This window comes from Tasmannia lanceolata, unplaced genomic scaffold, assembly GCF_043159265.1.
Source record: "Tasmannia lanceolata isolate RefF3 unplaced genomic scaffold, GAP_Taslan_0.1 ptg000008l, whole genome shotgun sequence".
In the NCBI taxonomy this organism is placed as follows: domain Eukaryota; kingdom Viridiplantae; phylum Streptophyta; class Magnoliopsida; order Canellales; family Winteraceae; genus Tasmannia; species Tasmannia lanceolata.
Genome location: NW_027518685.1, coordinates 33,442,400 through 33,469,073, shown reverse-complemented (window position 1 = coordinate 33,469,073; position 26,674 = coordinate 33,442,400). Strand labels below are relative to the sequence as shown.

General features: G+C 38.9%; 1 protein-coding gene across 1 annotated transcript in view; it reads left to right on the top strand.

The window, feature by feature from the left end:
- The window catches only part of PKP-ALPHA (Pyruvate kinase family protein), a 34,168-nt gene extending 7,712 nt beyond the window's left edge, over window positions 1-26,456 (top strand). The window contains exons 2-6 of the mRNA XM_077389324.1: window positions 16,085-16,175; window positions 16,307-16,500; window positions 16,910-17,031; window positions 22,741-23,219; window positions 25,894-26,456. Of these exons, the coding sequence (XP_077245439.1) occupies window positions 16,085-16,175; window positions 16,307-16,500; window positions 16,910-17,031; window positions 22,741-23,219; window positions 25,894-26,195 (1,188 nt within the window). The 3' untranslated portion in view covers window positions 26,196-26,456. The remainder of the gene's footprint in view (window positions 1-16,084; window positions 16,176-16,306; window positions 16,501-16,909; window positions 17,032-22,740; window positions 23,220-25,893) is intronic.
- The last annotated feature ends 218 nt before the right edge of the window (window positions 26,457-26,674 follow it).

Here is a 26,674-nt window from a genome sequence, read left to right as displayed (position 1 = left end):
GACAAGTTGCGAAGAACCCTGGATCTTTCTCCTTCTCCTTCCCCTTCCCTTCTCTTGTCTCCTTTTCTTCCTCTCTCTCTCTCTCTCTCTCTCTCTCTCTCTCTCTCTCTTTTTCTTTCCCTCTCTTCCTCTCTCTCTTTCTCTCTTTTTCTTTTCTTCCTTTCTCTCTTTTTCTTCCTTTCTCTTTTTCTTTTCTTTTTTTTTCTCTCTCTCCCAACTTGGCCGACGCCTCTCTCTCTCAATCGTACGAAATTTGAGAAGAGAGAGAGAGAGGGGTGTCCCATAATATATATATAGTGTGTGTGTGTTTCCCAATTTTGGTGGGATTCTTTCCTACCAATTCTTTATTTTGTTTCTAACTTTATTCTTTCCTAAATTATTTCTTTTTATACTAATCCTAGTGTGAATAGAAAGTCTTTCTTTTAAAAATTCTAAGAGATTGAGTTGTAAGTGGGTCCCCCTTTCATTATGGGCGTGCGCACACCCCTTTATGGGGGGCGTACGCCTATTTTTTTTTTGGAATTAGTCGGTTCCCTTCCTCCTTCGTATATACCTATATTTATATATAATATATATTATGATATGGGGCCTACAATTGAGGCCCAAAAAGATTGAGAAAAAATAGCCGTGCGCACTCCAAATTGGAGTGGGTGGCTATATTATTGGGGTAGTTGGGTTTTCCCCAATTATTCGAATATTTTAGATAATATCCCCTCCTATTATATCTCCTAATTAATTATTTCCTATAATACCCCAAATTTCTTCATTTAATTACGTTTTATTAAACTAATGGGCCCACTATCAGGGTGTAAACATCAATTTCCTTAATATTATCTAACTAGGTGTGCCATTATCAAGTCTTTTAAAGAAACTATTTATTAATTAAAAACAATAAAGAAAAGTGGTCGTTACAAAAGGACTTAGTCCCGCCCTAAAATGGGGTGGGGACATCCTATGTCATAAAAAAATGCGATTACAATCAAGAAAAACGATCAGACTCAAGAAAAGAGATCAAGATCATGAAGAGGAGAAAGATAGAGATGGAAATAAGAGCGGTTTATAAACCCAACCGGTAAGGGTGAGAAAAGTGACGGGTGAAAAGAAAATGAGAAGATGAAGAAAGATAGAAAAATGAGTTTAGGGATAGAAACTGACCTATTATGAAGCATCATACTTCAAAAGGCATAACATCCACATGAGAAAGAGAGAGAGAGAGAGAGAGAGAGAGAGAGAGAGAGAGAGAGAGAGAGAGAGAGAGAGAGATTTTAAATCTTTTTTTCATTCCATTCCATAGCATTCCATAAAAGTATCATGAGGCTACATATATAGAAAATAAAGAGGACTAAAAATTTCTAAAGCCCTGAACAAAAGCCTAATACTTTGGACTAAAATATCCTCTAATGACTTAAAATTTTCATAATACATATGCGGGGCCCTATTTAAAACACGCATAACTTAAAGAACATGAGTGATTTTGATGGGAAAAGATTGTGATACCATTCCTATAACTTAGAGGACTTAAAAACACCTAAAAAACAAAACCATTCAAAAAAAAAAAAAACACTTAAAAAACAAAAACCTAATACTTTGGACTAAAATACTTAAAATTTTCATAATACATATGTAGGGCCTATTTAAAACACTCATAACTCAAAGAACATTAGTGATTTTGATGGGAAAAGATCGTGATACCCCTCCTATAACTTAGAGGACTTAAAAACAGCAAAAAGACATAAAAATTAGAATACAGGCTCAAGGATGGTATTTTTTAAAAAAGGGCCCAAGGATGGTCCCCATTATACTCCCCTGTTTGAAAAGATTCGACCCCGTCGTATATAATGATTGGCATGATTGGTGGGAGTTTATTAGCTCTTATCCTCGCACAATCTGCAAACGGTTGGCCCTTCCAACAGACTAAGTATTTCCAATGCACAAGAAGTTTTGACCCCGTCGAATATAATGATTGGCATGATGGGTGGGAGTTTACCAGCTCTTATCCTCGCACAATCTGCAAACGGTTGGCCTTTCAAACAGACTAAATATTTCCAATGCATAGGAAGTTTTGAGCAATTGTGTTGTTAGTTTGAAGTAATGTAACCACAAGATTTGCCTTCGATGTACTCTTGTACTGCTACAACTTAGGCAGAAAAAACACTGATTCTTCTGTTTCCTTCGATCTGTAGACACTTGCTCGTGAGCACCCAATTAAGCAGTAAAAATCCGGGAGAGATCCAAATATTACGATCGATGATTTTATTGTCATGGTCTGAAGCTCCTGCTGAACTATGTCGAACAATTCGCCTTTTCCAGACTTACTGAATATCGTTTGTTGCCCTTTTAATCATTTAGTGTTTGCGAGCTAACTTTTCACGGAACCAACTCTGAAGGATGACTACCGCTTTTTGAATCCTTAAGTAATGTAAGTGAGCCACCACATACTGTCAGAATTGTCATTGGATGATGAGTGCTCCTCTCGTCCGCCGCTTGACGTCGAACACTTTCCACGCTATCAAGCCTCACATACAAGCCTGAATCTGGATGGCTAAAGTAACTTGTCTCTTGTACACTTGCTTGGCCAGGTACATTTGCTAAGTTTTTTGAATCTTTAGGAAGATTGATAATTTTATCGTATGAGCTTGGGCTTTCTTGAATCATTTTAGCTCGTAGTATTTTTCATTCCCGAAAAGTCTTCGGAGCGAGCTTTTTCAAAAATAGATCCCTCATGTTGCACCAACAAATGACAACTCGTTTTCCCATTATGTGCTTTTTCTTCTTCAATGTCGGCCACCACTCCAAGGCATGCCCGACCAAAGTTGTCCTGGTCTTAGAAGCAGGAACCTCCTCTCGGGGTGCCGCTCCCACCTCGGAACCTCGATTCCGCGCTCCTTAGGAAGGAGCTTCCAGGGAGCGCGACCCCAGAGAGACAGGAACTGCTCTAATGACGCTCACAGCTTGCTTCTATTACTCTATAAGTCCCACGATCACCAACTTCCTTATATCAAACTCCTCCAACTCTTCAAAGTAATTCGTTGGAGAAAGCACAAAGGCTTGTGCATCTTCAGAAGGCACGAGGAACGAGTGCACACAAATGAAGATGGTGAAGATGGTTAGAAATTAGCTTTTAGATGTACTTAAATTTTGAAAGATACATATGAAAATGGTTAGAAACTATTATTTTTTGATGTACTTGAATTTTGAAAGATATATAAAGAAAATATTACATACACGCTCCCATGGCGCTCCCAAACTTAGACTTTTCTAGAACCCACGCTTCCCTGCTCCCGCCTCCGCTCCCGCCCCCGCCCCCGCCCCTGCTTCGTGCTTCTAAGGTCCTGGTATGCTGCCATACATAGGTCTCTAGCACATCCTACCCAATCAAGACATTCTCGTTCATTAACTCCATAGAATCTTGGTATCTCTCTAAGCCTCGGATCCATGAGTGGGGATCTTCTTATCTTATTCATGCTATCCCAAGTAGCCATTCGAACCTGGGCTCTGATACCAAACTGATATGATCCTACTCTCTAACAGGAATTCTACCGAATACCTCAAAGGTGCTAGATGAAGTTGCATAAGGCATTTAACTAAGGGATACTTAAACTGAACTTTTTTCAAACACTTGGGGGCTGAAAATGAATGGGCCAAGAGAGAGAGAGAGAGAGAGAGAGAGAGAGAGAGAGAGAGAGAGAGAGAGAATGGAATTAAGACCAAGAGAAGAGATCACGATCAAGATCAAGAAATGTGATCAGGATCAAGAAAAGAGATTAAGATCATGAAGATGAGAAAGATAGAGATGGAAAGAAGAGCGGTTGATAAACCCAACCGGGAAGGGTGAGAAAAGAGAATGAGAAGATGAATAAAGCAAGAAAGATGAGTTTAGGGGATAGAAAACTAACCTAATATGAAGTATCATACTTCAAAAGGCATAACATCCACATGAGAGAGAGAGAGAGAGAGAGAGAGAGAGAGAGAGAGAGTTCAAATCTTTTTTTTTGTCCATTCCATTCCATATCATTTATATATAAGAGAATAAAGAGGACTAGAATGTTCTAAAGCTCTAAAAAAAAAACCTTATACTTTGGACTAAAATACCCTCTAATGACTTAATGACTTGAAATTTTCATAATACATATGTGGGCCTTATTTAAAACACTTGCCCAATGATGGTCCCCATCAATTCCCTTTTACCTTGGGCGTGTTCCGCGTTTTGCCGCTGTGTTCCGTGTTTTGCCCGACAAAGTCAATAAAAACTCCTTTGACTCCCCAAATTATGACCGCATCAATCAAGTACTCAGCCGTGTCAATTGAGTACTCAACCGCGTCGTGTCAAGTCGACTAGGATTTTGTTCGGCTCTGTTCCGCGCCGGATGCGTTTTTAAACACTGGTTCAACCAGTCAATAAAATCTTCCTTTTGATTCCTATCTTCAAAATTTAAGATGTCAATCCTTTATCAAACTAGCTAGGATCCCTTACCGATAATTGGAAAATCTATGGTTTTCTGCCCTTTTATCCGGCTCATCATGCAGAACATGATCAGTGAGAGGGTTAAAATCCATATCTTCCGAGGCAAGACTCCTACCATCGCTCTCCCCAACGTCATTACCATTATAAGTTGCTCCATAAGTTGCTGAACTTGCCTTCATTGATCTTCAGTTTTTTCATCTCTAGCCTCTATCGAAGGGGTTTGACAATTAACTATGTCCTGCTCCCTTCTATCGGGTAAATTTATTGTAGCGAAACCCAAGCCAAAAAGTAGTCTATGATACCAACTAATGCAGTCTCCAGAATGAGTTTTCAGACACTTAACAGCCCAGTAGTGTCTGAGTTGCCTAAAAATTACAAATTTAATTGAATAATTGGTTCTGAGAGCATATAACTATCTCAAAACAGCACATATCACAGTTTTAGGACAGATTTATGATATGGAAGCAAGAACAATCCAAGAAAGCAGAAATAAATACCCTAATAATAGAGAGAAGAGTCAAGAGGATCTTGCTCATTTTTTTTTTCTTTTGAATGATAGGCTAGAGGATCTTGAAAATATCAAAATCAATCACAAATAGATTTGAATCCGAAGCAGAAGTTCTTGGAGATCGGAAAACAGTAAGAGAGAGTCAAGTTTCCCCTCAAGAGATGCAAAGCGAACTTCCACACACACACACACACACACACACACCCCACCACGACCCACGCACACACACACCAAAAAAAAAAAACTTTATTATCCCACGACCACTTAACATAAGGAATTAGGAAAAGGCCAATACACACTTCACTTAAAGCATATATAAAAAAGTCCTTTTAAGTTAAAATCTTGAGTAATAAAGATAAAGTCTTTAACTATTAACCACTAAGCTTTAATAAAACCTTTTTTGGTCTTGTTGTCCTCCTTGTGGGCCATGGTTCCACGCAGCCATCCTATGGTGCCTTTGTCACTTTGTGTGCTAATATTTATTTGATGTTGCTTTTGGTGCCTTTGTTTATTCTTCTTCCTCTAGATCTAATGGTAATTTATTTCTCAATTCTTGTCTTGGCAATAGCTTAACACTGACTGTTTCTGGTATATTGCTTATGTGACATGGTCTTGAAGTGCACTACTTTGAGAAAAATGTTACTTTTGTTAAAATAGCTATTATCCTTACCCTTTAATTATCACCAAATATATGGTTAGAAGATCAAGTCAGTCTCTTCCAAAGATCGTGACTCCTCCACGAAGGATCTTTGTGTAGAGGGATCCTTGCCTTGGTGGTAGTGTTTTAGCCAAAATGAGCTGATCAACTCTAGGCCAGTAATGGCATGAAAGGTCCCTGTTCTAAACTCTGATTTAGTGAAGTGGTATAATAGAGGAGATTCCTCCTTGCCATTTGCACATCATTATCATGTTATGTTTCATGGTTCTTTTTTTCTTTTTTGAATGATGATGAAATTTTATTAAAGAAAGGTACTAAGCCCTATGACTTAGGTGGTCAAATCCAAAACTCTTAGAATGAAAGACTTAGGTCGTCAAATCCAAAACACTTAGAATGAAAAGAGAAAAAGGTCTGTTTGGTTGCACAATATCCCGGGTTTACTGGGTGTTTTGACCATTTTGGGGGTGCCGTGTCATCAAAATTTAGTGTTTGGTTGCACGTAGAGTTTCAAACTAATAGGAGACTACTTGGCTTGTCTTCTTGTCTGCCTACATGGTATACTAGCAATCTACTAGCAAAAAATAGGGGGTTTTTTGCTAGTAGATTCTTGGAATTTATGCTTTCTCTCTCCCTTTCTGTCTACACACACACACACACACACACACACACACACACACACACACACACACACACACACATTGGTAATGACATCCCTTACTGCCCCCTTATTTGGGTAATGAAACTCAGCACCAGGAAACTACTTTACTTGACAGTTGACATCAAAACACTACTTACCGCTACTCTATGAGGTAACTAAGGAGACTACTTGGCTTGTCTCCTCCTTGTTGACTACTGGAGTTTTAATTTACCACTATTCTATGAGGTAACAACATGCAACCAAACTAACCCAAAGGGAAAAGGCTATTGAGAAGTAATCCCAAATTATGTGGCTGGGATAATAAAAATGAATCAGAACTACTAAGAGGACCCTGACTCATATTGCCTGATCTATCAACTGGATCAACTCCCTCATCTCCCTGGAGCTTGCAAGAGCATCTGTCTCCGAGTTAGCTGTCCGTCAAACAGGCAAAGTATCCTTTTTAGATGCCAACACTACATTCATTCTGCTGAGGCATTTTTGATATTTTATCTAGTTATCTTTCCTCAAATTGTGCATGACATGAATTTAGATTTAATCCTATCATGTCCTTTCCATCCTAATCATGATGTGGACAAAATTTGTCGGGTCAATCATTGACTCACTGAAGTGTACTCAGTTTTGGCTCTACAAGTCGCTCAAAAGACTCACTCTAGTCAATAAAACACACATCAGGTCAATCATTAAGTCACTTTTTCTTGGGCAAAGTCTTGATTGCCCATGGAAATCGGCAATTAAGACGAAAATCAATCGCCAGTAAACTGCGACACAAGTGATCAATGGCTGTGTCGGTATTCATGTGTTACGTGGGCTGTGGCAAACCATCATATGGACTTCGACATCAACCACTGCAAAGAAACACCTCAAGGGATACGCCCGTTACAGTCTTACAGAAGTCTAGAAAGACACCTTTTAGATACGTAACGAGCAAAACTGGTCTGACAATTTCTGAGCGTAGTAAATGGTGGAAACGGCTTCAAGATCACCTATTTTCTTTCTATTATTTCTTTTCATACTTTAGAATAAACACACAACCAAAGCAACCTCTATATTTAGAAGATTATTTTGGTGTGTGTGTACACTTTAATTTTAAATTCAAAATGAGAAGTTAGACATTGTAACTGACTCAACGTTTCAAATTGAAACCATAGGTCACCCTAACGGTCACTAAATAACATGCCACCAGTCAAGAATTGACTCATTCAAGTTTAACAAATGTGAGAGTCAACAATTGACTCATTCAAGTTGATTTGTTTTTTTGTTCCTATCAAATCTATCAAAGCCTCCTCTAATTCTCCAGAGTCAGTGCAAAGCACATTGTGTCTATTAATGATATTTTTCAAGTCGACTCAGTATTAACATGGCGAGTTCTTGTCTAGACACAAATTTTTGAAATGTTAACACTAAATATTCCTAGTGGGAGTATAGGACCACCTCATCGATAAAATCAGTAGGGGTGCAACTCGGGTCGGGTTGAGGCCAACCCTAACCCAACCCGAGCGTCGGGTTGAGGATGGTCAACCCTAACCCAACCCGCCTCCAAATCGGGTCAGGTTGGGTTCGGGTTCGTCTAGGGCCAAATAGAAAAATACAAGAAAAATTAGCATAATCCTAGAAAATCATGAGAAAATTAGAAGATGAAGGTCGGGTTCGGGTTGCCAAAGCCTAAACCTTACCCAACTCGAAATTAAATCGGGTTGGCTTTTTCCAACCCAAGAAAATGCCAACCCAACCCGAGCCAAAATCGGGTTGAACCCGACCCAAGTTGCACCCCTAAAAATCAGACAGTGATGTATAGGGATCACACCAAATGTTTGGTGTATTATGTCTGAAGCAAGCTCTGATCAGATCGATAAGATCATATGGGCGGCTCAGTGCACGAGGCTCCCGCCATTGCGGGGTCTGGGGAGGGCTAGATGTACGCAGCCTTACCCCTGTTTTGTAGAGAGGCTGTTTCCGTGACTCGAACCCGTGACCACCAGGTCACAATGGAGCAACCTTACCGTTGCGCCAAGGATCGCCCGCTGCAATGGCGGCATCTATACGATCATATGGATGTTATAATATTTCAATATACCACCAGTGGTGGGTCAAATCAAATAACTTGTTTTAAATGAGGGTATTAATGGATCTGATCCAATTTACTTGGGCAAAAAGTTAAAGGGCCCATAAACATAGCCTATTAGTCCAACCATCAGTGTGTTTAAGAATGTTCTTAAGATAAATATCCATTTTTCATATACATATATTGTATTTTATTTTTGTTAGCTAAGTTAATTGAGTTCAAGCTCGAACTTCCCTAGCCGAGTGTGAAACTGACAATTGCTATTGGTAACACCAACTCAAGTACCACCAAAAATTCCTGCCCTTTAAAAGGGGGAGAAAAAGGCTGAGACAAGAGAAATAGAATGAGAGTCTGACTTTATGCCTCTTTCTAAGACTTTGTTGATGGCCTTCTTGCTATGGCTCTTTCGCGTGTATTATCTTTTACCTTTTCAACTCGCAGATGAGAGATGGATTCTTGTTCGGAATGATCATAACCTTTTCCAACTGGTCTATTTGACTTAAGGGTTCTAGCTGTACCCACTTACTCTTTTTCCTTAAACTAATACCTTTGGTGAATTAGTCTTACATAGACTAAGGTTGCCCATATTAAGGTCTTTCATGGCAGTTCCGCCTATTACTTTTTTGTGAAACTGAGCGCCTTGATATAGTATGTCATCTATCATCGACAATGTGAAAGGTGCTAGAAGGCCATTCACTTTGGATCTTTCTCAAGCTAAATCTCTGGACACATTTAGTATTTATGCACATACTTAAAATATCTTACCTCTTGGTAAGAATAAACCCATTGTAATTGTACCATATGCTTACAGTAGCTCTCATTAAAAACATTTGTGGAATTTTTTTTTTTTGGTGGTTCTTTAATGTAAGTTAATATGAATGAAGCATGGGAAATCATTTAGAGCATCTTTTATAAATGCAAAAATAAACAATGATGACTGTAGAACTCGATTCGTGATTATTATCCTATGAGAAGTTCAATTCTTGGAAGATTTTGTGTAGAATAATTAGGATTCATTTCATAGACAAATGTATATTGTGGAATATGATGACAATAAATAATAAGGTCTCTGACTTGACATTCTTGATTTTGTGATTAGATTATCACGAGTGACCATTAAATATGTTGTCTATTGTGTTTCATGCATTATTATTTTATTATCATGAGTTGATAATTATAATGTGAATATATTATTGATATAATCAGAAAGTGAACTTTTATTTCTTTGAAAATACATGATTACAGTGTATTTATTATGTATATAGCATGCTATGTAGGAAATAATTTTTAATACGTATGTACTTTGAGAAGACAGCATGCATGAATGGGAAATTATTTTATAAGACTGAGTTTTGGATGTGAGCAAATCCAAGATTGCATATTTGATTCTGATTCAAGTAAACCCAAGATTATAGAGGTATATCTAGTTTTACAACTAGATGAAAAACTATTACTTTGGTTATCCAGTGAATAGTGAATAGGAAATAGTTGTAATAAGATTGGAGTAGTGACAATTGGAGTCACAGAAGTTAAAGTTATGGTATAAATAATAAGTTATATTATCCATGAGATCGAAATGACAAAATATTTTGATATGGATAATAATAAAAAATTCTTGAGCAATATATTCTCAAGAAGTCATGATGTTGTATATGAGTAAACTTGAACTATACCATATTTGAAAAATTGTAAGAGAAGGGAAGCACGCATACCTTCTTATTAAACCTATGGTTAGAGCGAGTATTTTTAGGTCCTCGAGAGTTATGGGATTATTACCTGTGAGGTGAGATAATATTGGTTGTAGCCTACACTTCTTGAATTTTCAAGAATAGAGTTCAAAGGAAATTTAGCCAACAAATTATCCGCAATAGAAATATTGTGAGATACAATATTTCAGGTGCTTTAATACTTATATAAAATCCCATTTCTTGTTGGTCAAATGCACTATGAACTTCCGCAAAGGCTAGGTTGAACTTTGTTCTTAATGAATTTATAGACTATATCTAGTTGGAGTGAGGGAAAGCACTCTTGATGAATTCACCTTTGTGAGTGTGGAAGTCAGGGCTTAATGAATTTATCGACTATGTCTAGTTGGGGTGAGCGAAAGCACTCTTGATGAATTCACCTTTGTGAGTGTGGAAGTCAGGGCTGCTTCCTATTGGTTTATCCATTAAAACCCTAAAGCTCTCACAAAAACTTGGATAAGCACACTTATAAAGCACGGCTTTAAAAGAATCAATAGCACAAGTGCAATATGAACATGGTAGATCTATAGTCCAAAGATTGAGATCAAGGTTTTAACTTATAAAGCGCGGCTTTAAAAGAATCAATAGCCCAAGTGCAATATGAACATGGTAGATCTATAGTCCAAAGATTGAGATCAAGGTTTTATCCTCTTAATAGACTGGCTATGTTCAGCTATAGGTTCAATATTCGTTCACATAATGGTATACATTTCACTTCCATATTTTTACTCTATTTTAAAGTTAATATTTATACTTCCAAAATTTTTGAAAATGGTGGGGGATTGTTAGGGTATTTAAAAAAATCATTTTAAAATTAATATTGGTGCTTGATTTTTCATAAAAAGCATTTGGGTATATTTGTAAGTATTTTGATTTTATATATTAGAGGTTATGGGTTCAAGTTTCGAGAATAACTTTTTGTGGTATTTATCACTACTTTGGGGGTGATCTCAACCATTGATGTGAAATCTCGTTTAATGATTGAGAATGGTGCTCCAAAAAAATACATTAGGTATGTCTTTTGTGGGTAGATCCCAAAAGATACATTAGGTATGTCTCTAGTGGGTAGATCCCAACCATTGATGAGAAGACTCATCCAATGGTGGAGAATGAGTCTCCCAACCATGGTTTTAAATTTCGACCGAAATCCGAAATTTTGATCGAAATTTCGAGACCGAAATTAAAATCACAGATACTCGAAATGGTAACTTATTACGATCGAAATTTCGTTTATCCCCAAATTTTGGCCGAAATTTAAGGGATTTCCCCAAAAAATCTGGATTTCTATTAATATTTAATCATATCCCGAAATTTCGACCGAAATAATTTCGGTAATTTCGAACGAAATTTTGTACGACTTACGATAAATATTTGATAGGATTTCGTCGGATTTCGAACGAAATTTCGACAGAAAATTCGGTTTCAGTGAGGACCGAAACGCATTCCGAAATCGAAATTTGAAACCATGCTCCCAACTATAAATACCAAATAACTATCAACGTCCTCTTCTTTCAAAATTTGAAAAGAAGGAATACGTAAGAGACACCTGTCAAATTAAAAGGTGGTTGTTGGTGGTGATTATGAGAGATAATCTCTCCTATTGGATGAAAGAAGAGACAGAGATGTGTCTTAAAAGACACATCTATTGGTGGAGAAAATGAGGAAAAATTGTGTCTTAAAAGATGCATCACTTTAGGAAAAAGTAAAACGTTGGGAGAACACTACTCTATAAATCGAGTAGAATGTTAACATTAGGGCTGCAAACGAGCCGAGCTGAGCCGGGCTTTGGGGCGTTCGGGCTCTGCTCGCTTAGTTTGAACAAAGGCTCGTGTTCGGCTCGGGCTTAATACTATGGGCTCGAGCTTGGCTCGCCAAATATTCAACCAAGCTCGGGCTCGGCTCGGCTCGGCTCATCAAATGGAACGAACCGAGCTTAAGCTCGTTATCAAGTTCGGGCTCAAGAATTTACAACTCCAAACACATTCCAAGAACATAATATTAGACAAATACCATTAACTAATATATATATATATATATATATATATATAACGAACATAATCCGAGCTTTAAAGCTCGGCTCCGTTCGGCTTGTTTATGAACCGAGCCTAAAAAGTTCACGAGCTTATCCAAGCCGAGCTATACAAAGCTCGAGTTCGGCTCGTTTATTTGACGAGCCTAATTTTTGGGCTCGGGTTCGGCTTGTTTAGTAAACGAACAAGCCCGAGCCGAGCTTTTAATGACCCGAACCCAAATGCGTTCGTGACCCGGCTCAGTTTGTTTACAACCCTAGTTAACATTAAAAAAAATAAAAATACGAGTGCTCTTTCCAACAGAATACTCATTCCTATTATGCTCTCTTTGTAATTCTCCACATTATTATTTAAGTGCTCTTGACTTTATCGCATACATGTCTTTTTGTTTTTCATTTATTTTGTGCTCTTGATTCGTTGTCATTTTGACAGATTGCTGTCGTTGATTCACAAGTGTGTCAGGCATTGTATCCAGAGATTGCAAGAGCCACTTGCAAATTTATTTTGGATATTATCCTATTATGGGGGAATCTACTGTCTTAAAGACAATGCCTTAAGCGGTGCGCCTTTCCCTTAATTGGATTATTATCATATTTTTATTCCTCCCGTCATTTTCAAATTCGTTCTCCGCTTTTGCCTATTTCTCCAACAATTTGGAAATGGCAGAGATGAGAGGAATTAAAATATTATAATAATAGTAAATTTAAGGGCAATGCGCACCACTTAAATTACTGTCTTAAAGACAGTAGATTCCTCCACAATAGGATAATATCCAAAATAAATTTGCGGTGGCTCTTGGAAAATTTGCCCCTAGAATGCCCGACACACTCTTGTGAATCAACAACTGTAATCCGTCAAAATCACAATGAATCAAGCACCCAAAATAAGTGAAAATAATAATTAAGGAATGGGATAAAGTCAAGAGCATCTGAATAATAATGTGGAGAGAGAGAGAGAGAGAGAGAGAGAGAGAGAGAGAGAGAGAGAGAGAGCACAATAAGAATGTGTGTTCTGTTGGAAAGAGCACTCCCTCCCTTTTTAAATATTTTCTATTTTTTAATGTTTACATTCTACTTTATTTATAGAGTAGTGTTCTCCTAACATTTTACTTTTTTTCCAAAGGGATGTGTCTTTTAAGATACATAATTTTCTCTTTTTCTCCACAAATAGATGTGTTTTTAAGACACATCCCTCTCCTCTTCTTTCATCCAATAGGAGAGTTCTCTCTCATAATCATCACCAACTACCACCTTTTAATTTGGAATGTGCCTTTTACATATTTCTTCCTTTCATATTTTGAAAGAAGAGGAAGTTTAGCTATTTGGTAGTTATAGTTGGGAGACTCATTCTCCACAATTGGATGAGTCTTCTCATCAATGGTTGGGATCTACCCACAAGAGAAGACACATCTCATGTATCTTTTGAGAGCTTCATTCTCAACCATTGAATGAGATTTCTCATCAGTGGATGAGATCATCCCATAGAGGTGATAAATACCACAAAAAGTCATGCTCTTGAGACTTGAACCCATAACCTCTAATATATAAATTAAAAAATACTTACCAATATATCCTAATGGTTTTTGTGAAAAACAAGCAACACTATTAATTTTAAAATGATTTTTTTTTAAAATACCCTAATAAATGAAAATTTTTGCAATTTAAAGAGTGATTAAAAACTCGGACTTGGAAAAGAACTTGCCCATGATAAAACTAAGTTTACTTGCAAGTTTTTAGTTGACTTTGGTGAGCCAAAGGGGTTAGTTTGACCAATTGACCTGTTAGGACCAAAACAAGTTGACTCGGGTTAGTAAATGATCAAATAAAGGACTTTCTAAATAGTGATTTAAAGTGTTTAATAACTGTAATGAGAAATAAATCCATTTTCTTTTTCTTTCTTTTCTTACCTTCTTCATCAAGTTTTTTTTCTCCATGACTTCAATCTTCATCCTCTTGTACTTCCTTCCCCCCCTTTACCTCGGCTTCTTCTCTGTTTGTTTCTCCCCATAATCTTTTTTTTTTGTTTGTTTTTGAAAGATTCTATTCTTCTCCTTGACTCCATACTTTTTTCTATCATATATATATATATATCATATTTGGAAGTGTAGTCCTCACTGTAGCGGTTGACCCAGAAGATTACTTCTTTTGGTTTTTTACTGGCCTAGGAGTATGCTCCTGGCCACCTTTAATTGATTCTATGTAATGCAAGTAGGGACCCCTGGTCCCCAATGTAATCTTCATAGTATCAATGAAATTGTCAATTTTCAAAAAAAATAAATAAAAATAAAAATTTTTAAGCCTTACACTTTTTCATTTTTCCTCCTTCGATTATTGGCCTGGTCAACCGATCGACTTGACTTTTGATTTTTTTGCGTTCTTGTAGAAAGCTTTAACATGGAAAATGGAATATTTCATTTTTACAACCTACTAAAATTTCTATTATATAACCTTTACGAGCCTATTATTAAATAAACATCCTGAAGTTTTTAAAGTTGATTAAAGTATGCTGTCAAATCTACTGTTGTTTTTAAGAGTCATGTGTTTAGAGTTCTTTGGGTTGGGCTGAGCATGTAAATGTTCACAATTCTGAGCTTAGCGTAGCTTCTGTTTGCATGAGTGGCATGCCTCGTCCCATTGTTGTAATCTAGTTATGCCATTTTATATTTGTTATCGTTAAAAAAAAGGGAAAAATACACTTAGACCCCCTGTGGTTTCTGACACATTCAACTTAACCCCTAATGTTTAAAAAGTTACAAGTAGACCCCCTGTGGTTTCAATTTGTGTAAGGTAGACCCCCTCAGTTGACGGTTCGTCCACAGATTGAAGGGTTAGGATGATCCGATGGAGCTGATTTTTTAGGCACACCGTATCTATGTCAGGGCCCATCAAATTAACGGTTTGGATCATCCAAACAATGTGGGCCCACTGTTTTTTTTGGTAGTGTTTGGATTCGGGTATGGGCCCACATTGTTTGGATGATCCAAACCGTTCATTTGATGGGCCCTGACATAGATAGGGTGTGCCTAAAAAATCAGCTCCATCGGATCATCCTAACCCTTCAATCTGTGGACGAACCGTCAACTGAGGGGGTCTACCTTACACAAATTGAAACCACAGGGGGTCTACTTGTAACTTTTTAAACATTAGGGGTTAAGTTGAATGTGTCAGAAACCACAGGGGGTCTAAGTGTATTTTTCCCTAAAAAAAAATCTACTTCTGATTTTAGGTTTTGCCCAGTTCGATACCCCATACTTGTGTCAGTTTCTGACACTTAAAATGTGGCATGTTAGTCTTATGGGACTTCATAGCAAATGGTGAGCATTTCTAAAGGAGTCTTTACTTGTAGTGAATGATCTCCTATTTGGCATTGTAATACCTTTGGCAAGGGGAAATCCTCTTCCCTATCATGTTACCATGATTAATTGTTACTAAGCATCATCCACGGAATTGATCCTTTTCTTTTGGACAAAATACCTCATCCAATTGCAAATTATTATACTATCTCAGCTCTCAGCTATTCTGGTATACCAGGATTACATTTCTGAGATGGCATTATTCATCTGATTTTTGGAGTAACATCAAAATGGCATGCTGCAATTATTATACGATCTTAAATATTCTGTTATATCACATTTCTGAGATGAGCAGTACTCTGTTTTTTGTTGTAACATCAAAATGCTAGGCTGCTTTGAATGTTCCAGAGTGATGAGATGGGTTTCTGTTGTGTTTCTTTATAAAAATAGTAAGATTACCCTTGGTAATGGACAAATAATGATTAAAATGCTTTGTTTTGTGGGACTGATCAGAATGTAGATAATGCATTTATTTTTCCTTCACTCTAATAATAGATAGGTGAGTTATGCAACATTTACACATTTACCTTGTTTTTTTAAGTACATACATATATTCGATTCTTAGCCAGGTGACTAATGCAAGTGACCTGTCCATATATGCAGGATGGTGAAATATGGACTTTCAGTGTCCGCGCTTTTGACTCCCCTCTTCCCGATCACACTATCAATGTGAACTATGATGGCTTTGCTGAAGGTCATAATTTCTAAGACCCATGTTTTGCTTGAAGACTTTGTAGCTCACTCTTTCCAACTCTTTTCTGTAAGTAAAGAAAAATAATAGTGAATATCTAATTTGAATTTGAAACATTTTTTGATGTCATACAGACGTGAAAGTGGGCGATGAACTTTTGGTGGATGGGGGAATGGTCAGGTTTGACGTGATTGAAAAGATTGGGCCAGATGTTAAGTGCCGCTGTACTGATCCTGGGTTGTTGTTACCCCGGGCTAATCTAACATTCTGGCGGGATGGTAGTCTTGTTCGAGAACGTAATGCCATGCTGCCCACAATTTCTTCCAAGGTTGGTACCTCTCCAAGCTTGGATTTGAAACAATTCTTCCACAAATTCGGAAAGTACCCTTATTTTTCTTGGTATTATTAATTCCCTATTTCCTGAATCTTCTATATTGTATTGATGCTGTTATTGGCAATCATTGCCTGATTGTTGGAATCCCTTTTCATGATTTCCATCAAATAATAGATGCATTATGTGCTGGATCAAAGCCACCGGTCTGTTTTAAGAATTTTATCTACCCTGAAATAAGGTTTAGCTTACAGTTTCCCATTTGAAAGTTGTAGCGGATTTATCTAAAAATTTTCATACAGACATGTGCAAACAAAGAGAAAAGTGAGCTAGGTTTTTTTTTTTTCTTCCCAATTTGCACTGGTTTCACTGCAACTCATGTTCTCGTGCGTCTGGATTTTTGCAGGATTGGCTGGACATTGATTTTGGGATTTCTGAGCGAGTAGACTTCATAGCAATTTCATTTGTCAAGTCTGCAGAAGTGATTAATCATCTTAAAAGCTACATTGCTGCACGATCTCGTGATAGGTAACTAGGAATATCTTTCTCCGGTCTGTGTTTTTTTACATTTTAATATACCCATGACTTTTTCCTTTTTCTGCTTATTTATTTTGGTAATCTGGGTTACGATAATCCAAATATCAAGGTAAATTGGTAACAAATTGTTTGCATCCAGGTGTCTGATAGGCAACTATTTGGGATTTCTATTATGAACTCTTATAGACATGTTAGGTTGCATTATTTTCAATTGATCCAGGATTAGTCTGAGGTGGCTCTTGAAAGTATGAGATAGGTTGGTATCCAAGAGAAGAATATTAATTCCTTGTTAATATTCTCTGATGTATGTTATGTAATATGGTTGTTGTATCTTCTTTTGCTGATACTTATTTTCTTATCATTTGGAATGTAGATACCTTCGGGCACTTCTATTCAACACTGTTAGATGTATGTGTATGTGTGTTGATGCCTAAGGGCATAGTGGTCATTGTACTGTCTTCTCTCTTTATGTAAATACATAAGTGAGGGGGAGCTATCCTCAACTCAGTCTTTCTTTCTCTCATTCTCATCTCCTCTTCTTCTAACATGGTATCAGAGCCCTAGGGTAACGATGACCTAGGGACCACGTTCGCCTCGCCCCCGCCTCCGCCTCCGCCTCATCCCCTCCCCCCTCCCTCTCTCTCTCTCTCTCTCTCTCTCTCTCTCTCTCTCTGACAAACCTAATCCCAAATCCATCCTTTCCAAACCCTAACCCTAACCCGTGAACAGTACCCGTGCACAGTGCCGTGAACAGTATCGTGAATAGTACCCGTGAACAGTACCGTGATTAGTGCGCCCCCCTCCAACCCCAAATTAGTGTCGCATCCTCTCTCCCTTACCCAAATCAATACCGCACCCTCTATCCTACCCTAACATATGTTCTAAAAGCCTGCCCTTACCGTATTCTACTTCCTTGTTCTTAAAACCCTAACCCTAACCATCATTTGAATCACCTATTTTCTATTCATTCTCAGCATTTTCTATTTTTCCTAGTGCCCTAATGCACTAGATTGCCATTCTATTTTAACGTGCAGTCTTATGCCTCCCTCCACTATCTCTCTTCTCCGGAGCCGCAGTATGTCTTTTGGGCCCATCTAAGCTCATCTTCCTCTCGTTGTTTACTTCCTCTTTCCTTGTTTTTCCTACCCTTTCTCTTCTTATCAAAGGTGCATACCACGTGTTTGCTAAAATGTCTAAGTGAGCTATTGTGCCTCCGCCTTCATCTCCTAACCTCTCATCTCCTCATGGCAAGTGATCCTATGTTTTCTTATGCTTTGTCTCTTCATCGGAGCTACGCTATTATGGCCGGGCTCGTCGTGTGATTCTCCACTTCTCTCTTGTTTATCCTTTACCATAGTGTTCTTGAGGGTGTCTCTATATTTCTATCATCATGGATTCTCATCTTAGATCCCCTCGTACTACCGGATTGACTTCTCTACCTTTGGCTCCCCTGCCACTGCTGACTCCTAACCCTTTTGATTGGGGCTTCTATTCTTGGTGCGTATATTGGTGATGGATCTTTTAGCCGTGGCGGTGGTTGTCTTTCCCCCTCCACTGGACCAGCTCGTATCACCCTCGCTGACTATGATGAGTTTTTGCACCTGCGTGCGTATCGCCAAGCCCATATTGCCCCTTTTGTACAACCCAATAGTCCCACCTTTGGTCCTTGGATTATTGATTCTGGGGCGTCCAACCATATAACGGGTAACCGTGATTTCCTTCGCTTGTTTCAGCCATGGTTTGAAATTTCGACTGAAATTGAAATTTGCCAAAATCCGGAATTTCGCGAAATCCCAAATTTCGGCTGAAATTTTGGAATTTTGAGAATTTTGGCCGAAATTTCAGAATTTCAGTCCGGAATTCCGAAATTAATTAAATAATCTTTTTTAATTCTTACGAGATTTCGGTGGGGTCCGAAGTACTGAAACCGAAGTTTAAAACCTTGGTTTCAGCCCCTTCAGCTTGCTTCTACGGTTACGTTAGCCAACGGGACTAGTGCACCCATCTCTAGTACCGGCACTGTTTCCCCTTACCTTGGTCTTACCTTGTCATCGGTCCTTTGTGTTCCTAAGTCGCCCTTTAATTTACTGTCTGTGACTCAAATTACCAAAACTCATTGAGGGGGTAAAAATAACGGTCCAATCATAGCCCTCCACGTGGCAAAGCGTATGTGCGTAATCTTACCCAATTTGGAAAGTTCTAGACCCCCTTGCCCGATCACAAGATGACACTTGTCCGGGGGCATTAAGGTAATCTCACACCTAACCCCTCTTTAGCCTACTACTATAAATAGCCTCCTAAGGTTCAGAAGGAGGGGTCGGATCCCAAAAAACTTACTATTCTAGTCTATCTTTCTATTATCTGTTGCCACATCAGCAGATCCCTGATTTTGGCTGCAAAAGATTGGCGCCATCCGTGGGCCTCCGATGCAAACAGCTCCACCTACTGCAGAGCAGTTCAACACATTGGTACACCAAATTGCGACTCTAACTGATTAGCTCAGATACCGTGAAGGGCACCACTCTGCTGGATCTTGGCATGAGCAAAGGTCAGCACACCAAGAGAGAGTAGCACACACATACCGCGGGCGCCACCCCATATCGTCCAATCGACATCCTCAGCATACCTATGAGCGGCAGGAGTCCCCTAGTTACCATCAACGTCACTATAGAGAGCGCTCAAGGTCGAAGGATCGCCATTCGTGCTCCCGGAGGGGCCATCCAGACCCAATAAAGCGCCACCACCGCAGAAGAAGTCCTGAGAACTACTCAGACTCAGCCTCGAGTCCACACCTGGCAGGAATGGTTAGGAGAACAACAGTTCAAAAACCGGAGAGAGTAGATAAAAAAGCAATTCACGTGGAGCGCAAGCTCGAGGAGATGGACCATTTGGGCTGCTTTTAAAGGGGGCACGGTCCAATCATAGCCCGCCACGTGGCAAAGGGTATGTGCGTTATCTTACCCAATTTAGAAAGTTCTAGACCAAGCCCTTGCTCGATCACAAGATGACACTTGTCCGGGGGCATTAAGGTAATCTCACACCTAACCCCTCTTTAGCCTACTACTATAAATAGCCTCCTAAAGCTCAGAGAGAGGGGGTCGGATCCCAAAAAACTTACTATTCTAGTCTATCTTTCTATTATCTGTTGCCACATCAGCAGATCCCTGATTTTGGCCGCAACACTCATCACTGTTTGGTCTCCTTCCCCTCTCATTGTGTCTTTCAGGACCTTTCTACTGTGAAGACGATTGCGTCTGGCCGTGCGACCAATGGTTTCTATTACCTTGACTGTGATCCCCCTCGTGCTGTGTTGCATGGCTCCATTGATGCCCATCAATGGCATTGCCGTCTCAGCCATCCTTCTCTTCAGCGACTTCAGCAGTCCTCTGTTATCTCTGGCACTCTTCAGTCCTTTCAGTGCGAGGCCTGTAAGCTTGGAAAGCACCATCGTACTTTCTTCCCGCCCAGGTTGGTTAGTCGTGTCTCACGTCCATTTGAGCTAGTCCACTCTGATGTTTGTGGTCCTTCCCGGACTATGTCTCTTCTAGGTTATCGATACTTCCTCATTTTTGTTGATGATTTCTCTCATAAGACTTGGCTCTTTCCCCTTAAGGATCGATCCCAAGTGTTTACTGCTTTTCGTACTTTCCATGCTGAGATTACTACCCCAGTATGACGTACCGATAATGCTGGAGAGTACTTTTCTGCCTCTAATGGCTATCAGGAGTTCTTATCCTCATGGTATTATCCATCAATTCTCTTTTGGCTATACCTCCCACCAGAATGGTATAGTCGAACGCAAAATCCGGTCCTTGCTTGATATTGCCCGCACTCTTCTCTTCCAAATGCGGGTTCTTAAAGCCTATTGGAGCAATGCCATCCTTACCGCCAATTTTTTGGCTAATCGGCTTCCCTCCTCACTCCTTGATGGCAAATCCTCATTTTCGATCTTACATCCTCACTGTGATCCCTTTCCTCTTACCCATGGGTCTTTGGCTGTGTTTACTTTGTTCAAACCCTACCCAGGGCTAGATAAATTGGATCCTTGGGCAGAGAGTTGTGTCTTTCTGGGCTACTCTCGTACTCAAAAAGGTTATCGGTGTTACAGTCCTCAACTTTGCAAGTTATTTGTTTCCACCGTCGTCACTTTCTTTGAGTCTACCTCCTCCTTTACTGCTCCTGCTGAGAGCGGTCCCTTTGTATCTGAACCTCAAATTCCTCTTTTTGTTCCTGTTCTACCTGATCCTGTATGTTCACCCTCTTTACCATTGCCGCTACCTCCGGTTCCTCCCCCTCCCTCCTTCTCCTCTAGCTCCTATACAGGTTTATAAGCGCCGATAACGGCCAGATGCCCCCAACCCTCCTCCCAAGCCATCATCATCTCAGCCGGCTATCCTAGCGCATTCATCTCAGATGTCTCTTGTTCAATTTCCTGATGTGTCTAGCGACTTCCCTAGTGCTTCACATACTCGTTCTCATTCTACTGCTTATCCTGTTTCTCACATTATCTCTTATGATCATTTCACTCCTACTTTTCGCACTCTTATCTCCTCTTTGTCTTCTAATTCCCTTCGTAAGTCTATGCAAGAAGCTGTTGCTCACCCTGGCTGGTGTGCTGCTTTGGACAGTGAGATGGCCGCCCTTCAAGCTAATCATACCTGGGATGTCGTTTCACCTTCTCCTGGTGCATAGCATGTTGGTTGTCGATGAGTCTATGCCATCAAATATTTTCCAGATGGGACAGTTGAGCGCCTTAAGGCGCGCTTGGTTGCCAAAGGGTACACTCAGACTTATGGAGTTGACCACACCAAGACATTCTCTCCTAGTGCTAAAATTACCTCTGTGCGTATGCTTATCTCTCTTGTTATCAACCATGGATGGCCCTTATATTAGTTGGATGTCAAAAATGCCTCCCTCCATGGCGACTTGGCTGAGGAGGTGTGTTAAAGTATAAAAGATAAATAACGCCTTTCTCCAACAGCTTAAGCTTTTGGAGAAGTTGGTAAGTTAACATGGTATCAGAGCCAAAGGTCTCGAGTTCAAACCTCCCGAATAGCAAAAAATCCACATGTGATGGTCGGCCCAAAGTGGGACCACATGTGCCACGTGTTTGCCAAGTGAGCCTCACGTGCGGGGGAGTGTTATAAAAGATAAATAACGCCTTTCTCCAGTAGCTTAAGCTTTTGGAGAAGTTGGTAAGTTAACAAGGTGTATATGGAGGAACCTCCTGGGTATGTTGCTCAGGGGGATATGTCCTCCTCATTATGCCGGCTTCGCAAATCATTGTATGGTCTCTTATGATCATGTGAAGAGCGTAAATTAGCTACTTGTGATTTAGATTTGGTGAAGTAGTTTTAAATCAGATGATTAATGGTGTGGATATCATGCATTTTTAAAAGTATCAATTTCTCATCAAAATTGGTTATCCTTACGAAAATTCACTTTGGTTTAAATAATAATTGGCGTTATTTTGTTTTGAAACAAATCTCCCTTGTAATTTAATTGTTGAATTGCCTTTCCTTTTTCATGCAGGGTAGACTTGTATACCCTTGCATTTTCTCAAAACAGTTCATAAACTTGGAAAATGACCAAGCTTGCCAAATTTGGATAACTACCCATGATTTGTATTAATGATTAGAAAACCTTTGGTTCCCTCCATCTCTTTCTGATTGTTACCAAACTACCACTGGTTTTCTGCAGTGATATTGCAGTGATTGCAAAGATTGAGAGTATTGATTCATTGAAGAATTTAGAGGAGATTATTCGCGCTTCAGATGGAGCTATGGTGGCGAGGGGTGATCTGGGAGCTCAAATTCCATTGGAACAAGTCCCTTCGGCCCAACAAAAGATCGTACAAGTGTGTAGGCAACTGAACAAGCCAGTCATTGTTGCTTCTCAGCTTCTCGAGTCCATGATTGAGTATCCAACACCCACCAGAGCTGAGGTGGCAGATGTTTCCGATGCGGTTAGGCAGCGGTCAGATGCCCTAATGCTTTCCGGTGAATCGGCCATGGGCCAGTTCCCAGAAAAGGCATTGGCAGTGCTTAGAACAGTGAGCGTAAGAATAGAGAGATGGTGGAGAGAGGAGAAGCAGCATGAAGCTATGGAACTGAAAGAAATTGCATCTTCCTTTTCGGACAGTATTTCAGAAGAGATCTGCAATTCTGCTGCAAAAATGGGTTAGTGTTTACATTTCTGATTGTTGAATATCTGCATCTTTTGCACTAAAATTGGCTAGCATGCTGAAGAGTAATTTTTCACTTAATTGGCAAATTTTGTTTCCTCTCTCTCTCTAAGAAATTGGCAAGCATAACTTGAATTAGCTGATGTTAAGTTGTTAACTACTGAGGACCAACTTGTATATTTCCCCTAGACCTCTTTGGTCTTGGTTTACCCCTTCTTAATATTGATATTACCATTTCAAAAAAAAAAAAAAAAAAAACTACCTAGGACCAACTCTCATTATGTTTGTTACAATAGGTTAACTGTTATCACTAAAAATCACATGTAAATTTTCCCTTTTCATAAGGAGAAGCTCTGTCTAACTTTTTCTGTCGTTTTATGACCGATTGAGGGCTATTGTGGCATGCGACTCTTTTTCTCTTTTTCAGGTTTGCTGGTATTCAACTTGTGACGTCAATGTTCTACTCATTAATCTCTAAGTTACTATGAAAAGAAAGAAAAACAGACCATCAACACTTATTAAGCACATGTATAAACTCAAAACTTATAGTTCAATACTCAGGTAGTAAATCTTAACAATAAAGTCACTAGTTTCCAAACAAGGTAGTCTTCAATTCAGTTCAAAGAAAGTCAAGTGTTCAACTTATGTTTTCATTGTTCAATGACTAAATAGCAAATGATGTCAATCTACTTGACTACACAACTTGGGTTAGACACCATAATCTGAGTAGTCTATGTAAGGTGGCCTAGGATAGACAATTCTTCGGTTTATTTTAATTTGGGGATATATAATAAACTTCATATCTAAGTAACTATTTGCTGTGCAGTTTTGAAGAGAATGGGGGACTGCTTATGAGATTGAACTTCATGTCTCCTTTCTATTCAATGTTCTCAATCTCTATGGAATACTACGGTCATCGACCAAGGAAGAGGAAGAAAGAATTGAAGAAATTTTGCAAGAACTTGAATTAAATCTTACATTGTCATGTCCCTGTTGGAATGGAACATCGTGTGTTCAGTATTGTGTCCCGTGAAGAGAAACATCACGGATAAATGTCAAAAACATAGACAAGATTAATGGTAAAGCTACGAAAGTACATGAATGGATGGACTTGAGGGTGAGTTCTGCCAATGGGGTGGAATTGATGCAACCGAAAATGGCCCACATGCTTCTAAAAGACCATCCCCGTCCCCTGCAAAAGATAACAATAGAAGGCCAAAAGACTGTTTGAACTGAGGGGGTACTGATGACATGGCCATGACATTATCATGATGTCATCTTGTCATCGTCAGAAAGCTCTCCCATGATCCGACTGCCATAAACTTTCGAAATCCTGACGTGTTGTTTTAACAAGAATTAGAATGCTTTTATTTTGTTAGAGGGATTCTAAAGTGCTTTTATAGAACTTGTCTTTCGTGACTTTACCTTTAGTTTTGGATGCTTTTAGTTGTAGTCTTGTTTTTGCAAGTTCCTGTGTTAATTGTTTGAGTTTTGTTAGGGAATTTTTTTTTTAAAATTTAGTAGCTGAGGTTGACTATGACTATTAATTTTGTATATTTAAATTTAAATTTCATTTTTATTTTTTAATAGTTTTTTGGGTGCTTAGAAGCTTTTTCTCCTCCTCCAGAGCCTGCCCAAATCATACTAGTATTGATAGCTTCAATTTTTGCTTTGAATTGCGCTGGTATTGATTGCTTCGATGTCTGCTTTGAATTTTCTTGCTGTGATTTGTATTCCCTTGCTGTCATTGCAACTTGTCATCATCATCCACATTACTGTGATTACTATTTAAATTGATTGAAGCCATTCAGAAATGTAACTGCTTCTGCTATCTAGTTGCATCTGTAATTTATAATAGAATTGTATCCTTTGTATATGCATATATCGCATAAGTTCGGGTACTAGTGTTGGAATCCAACACGGATATCGAGTGTCGAATATGGCAAACCTCAAAAGGAAAGATTTGTGGATTCACCAAAATATTTTAATCAATTCTGTAATTTTAATTTCTTTACATAATAATATGGTTATAACAAGTAATATATTGAAATTTTTAATACTCAACTCAACTCAACTAAGCCTTTGTCCCAAACTAGTTGGGGTCGGCTAATGAATCCTTTAGAAAATTTCCATGAAGAAGGTGAAAGGATCTACCCGACTCAAATTGACTAAGTTTAATCCTGACACTAGTTGGGTTCGTCTACATGGATCATTTTCTTCAATTCTATCCTACCCAAGGTCATGTTCTCTGTTATGTTCCTAGCCCTCAAGTCTTTCCTCGTTGTTTCTACCCAAGTTGTTTTCGGTCTACCCCTACCTCTTTTTATTCCATCAACTTGGCACGAGTCACTTCTTCTCACTGAAGCATCCAAAGGCCTACGTTGGATATGCCCAAGCCATCTTAAGTGGTGCTCATATTGAAATCTTTAATAAGTTAATATAGTGTTTTATTTCCATAGGAAAAAAGTTACACTTAGGATGGTTAAAACTCAAAATATGCGGTAATTGTAAAGTTGTGGTAGTAGTATTCTGGGAAAAAAAAAAGATATAAGAAATCTTCGAGTGCCGCAAAGAATTCTAAAGTGTTGGAATCTAACATGTCTGACACGGTATATCCTGCTAGTGATCATGTTGTGTTGGTGTTGATTATAATGTTGGTTATGTTGCAGCTAACAATTTGGAAGTGGATGCACTTTTCGTGTACACAAAGAATGGGCACATGGCTTCTCTCCTGTCCCGCTGCCGCCCCGACTGTCCAATCTTTGCATTCACAACCACTACGTCCGTGCGAAGGCGCTTGAATCTGCAATGGGGCCTCATACCTTTCCGCCTGAGTTTCTCGGACGACATGGAGAGCAATCTCAACCGTACGTTTTCCTTGCTAAAGGCGAGGGGGATGATCCAATCAGGTGATCTTGTAATTGCCGTCTCTGATATGTTACAATCAATTCAGGTAATGAATGTCCCTTAAGAGAACTCAACTGCAGTCATCTTTAGCTTTTCTTTGGTTTCTGTAGTAACTTTTTCACTGTAGTAATTGTTATTTATTGTTTTAGTTTGATCTTTTGATTGAGCATCAGCTACAGTTGGGGCTCTCCTAATTAATGCTCCATAAATTTATAATCTCTTGTATCTTATGCTCAGACTAGGAACAGACATTGTTCATATGTTGGTAATTTATAATCTCTTATTTTTAATGCTCAATAGAAAAATCTGGTGATATAAGATATAAGATAGTATCTTCTTAGAAAATGTTGTTCAAGTACATAAAATTTCCTATACTATTTTCCATATGTAGGCACAACATATGAGAAAGTGATGTATCGGCCTTATGATTGGGCTTTGAACTGATAGAAATAGTTTCAGTTTTGATCATTATTAGCGTATATCCAAGCCCGGTGAAACCCGGTTGAGTACAGATGATCTTCTTTCTGAGTTAAGCCTTCACCA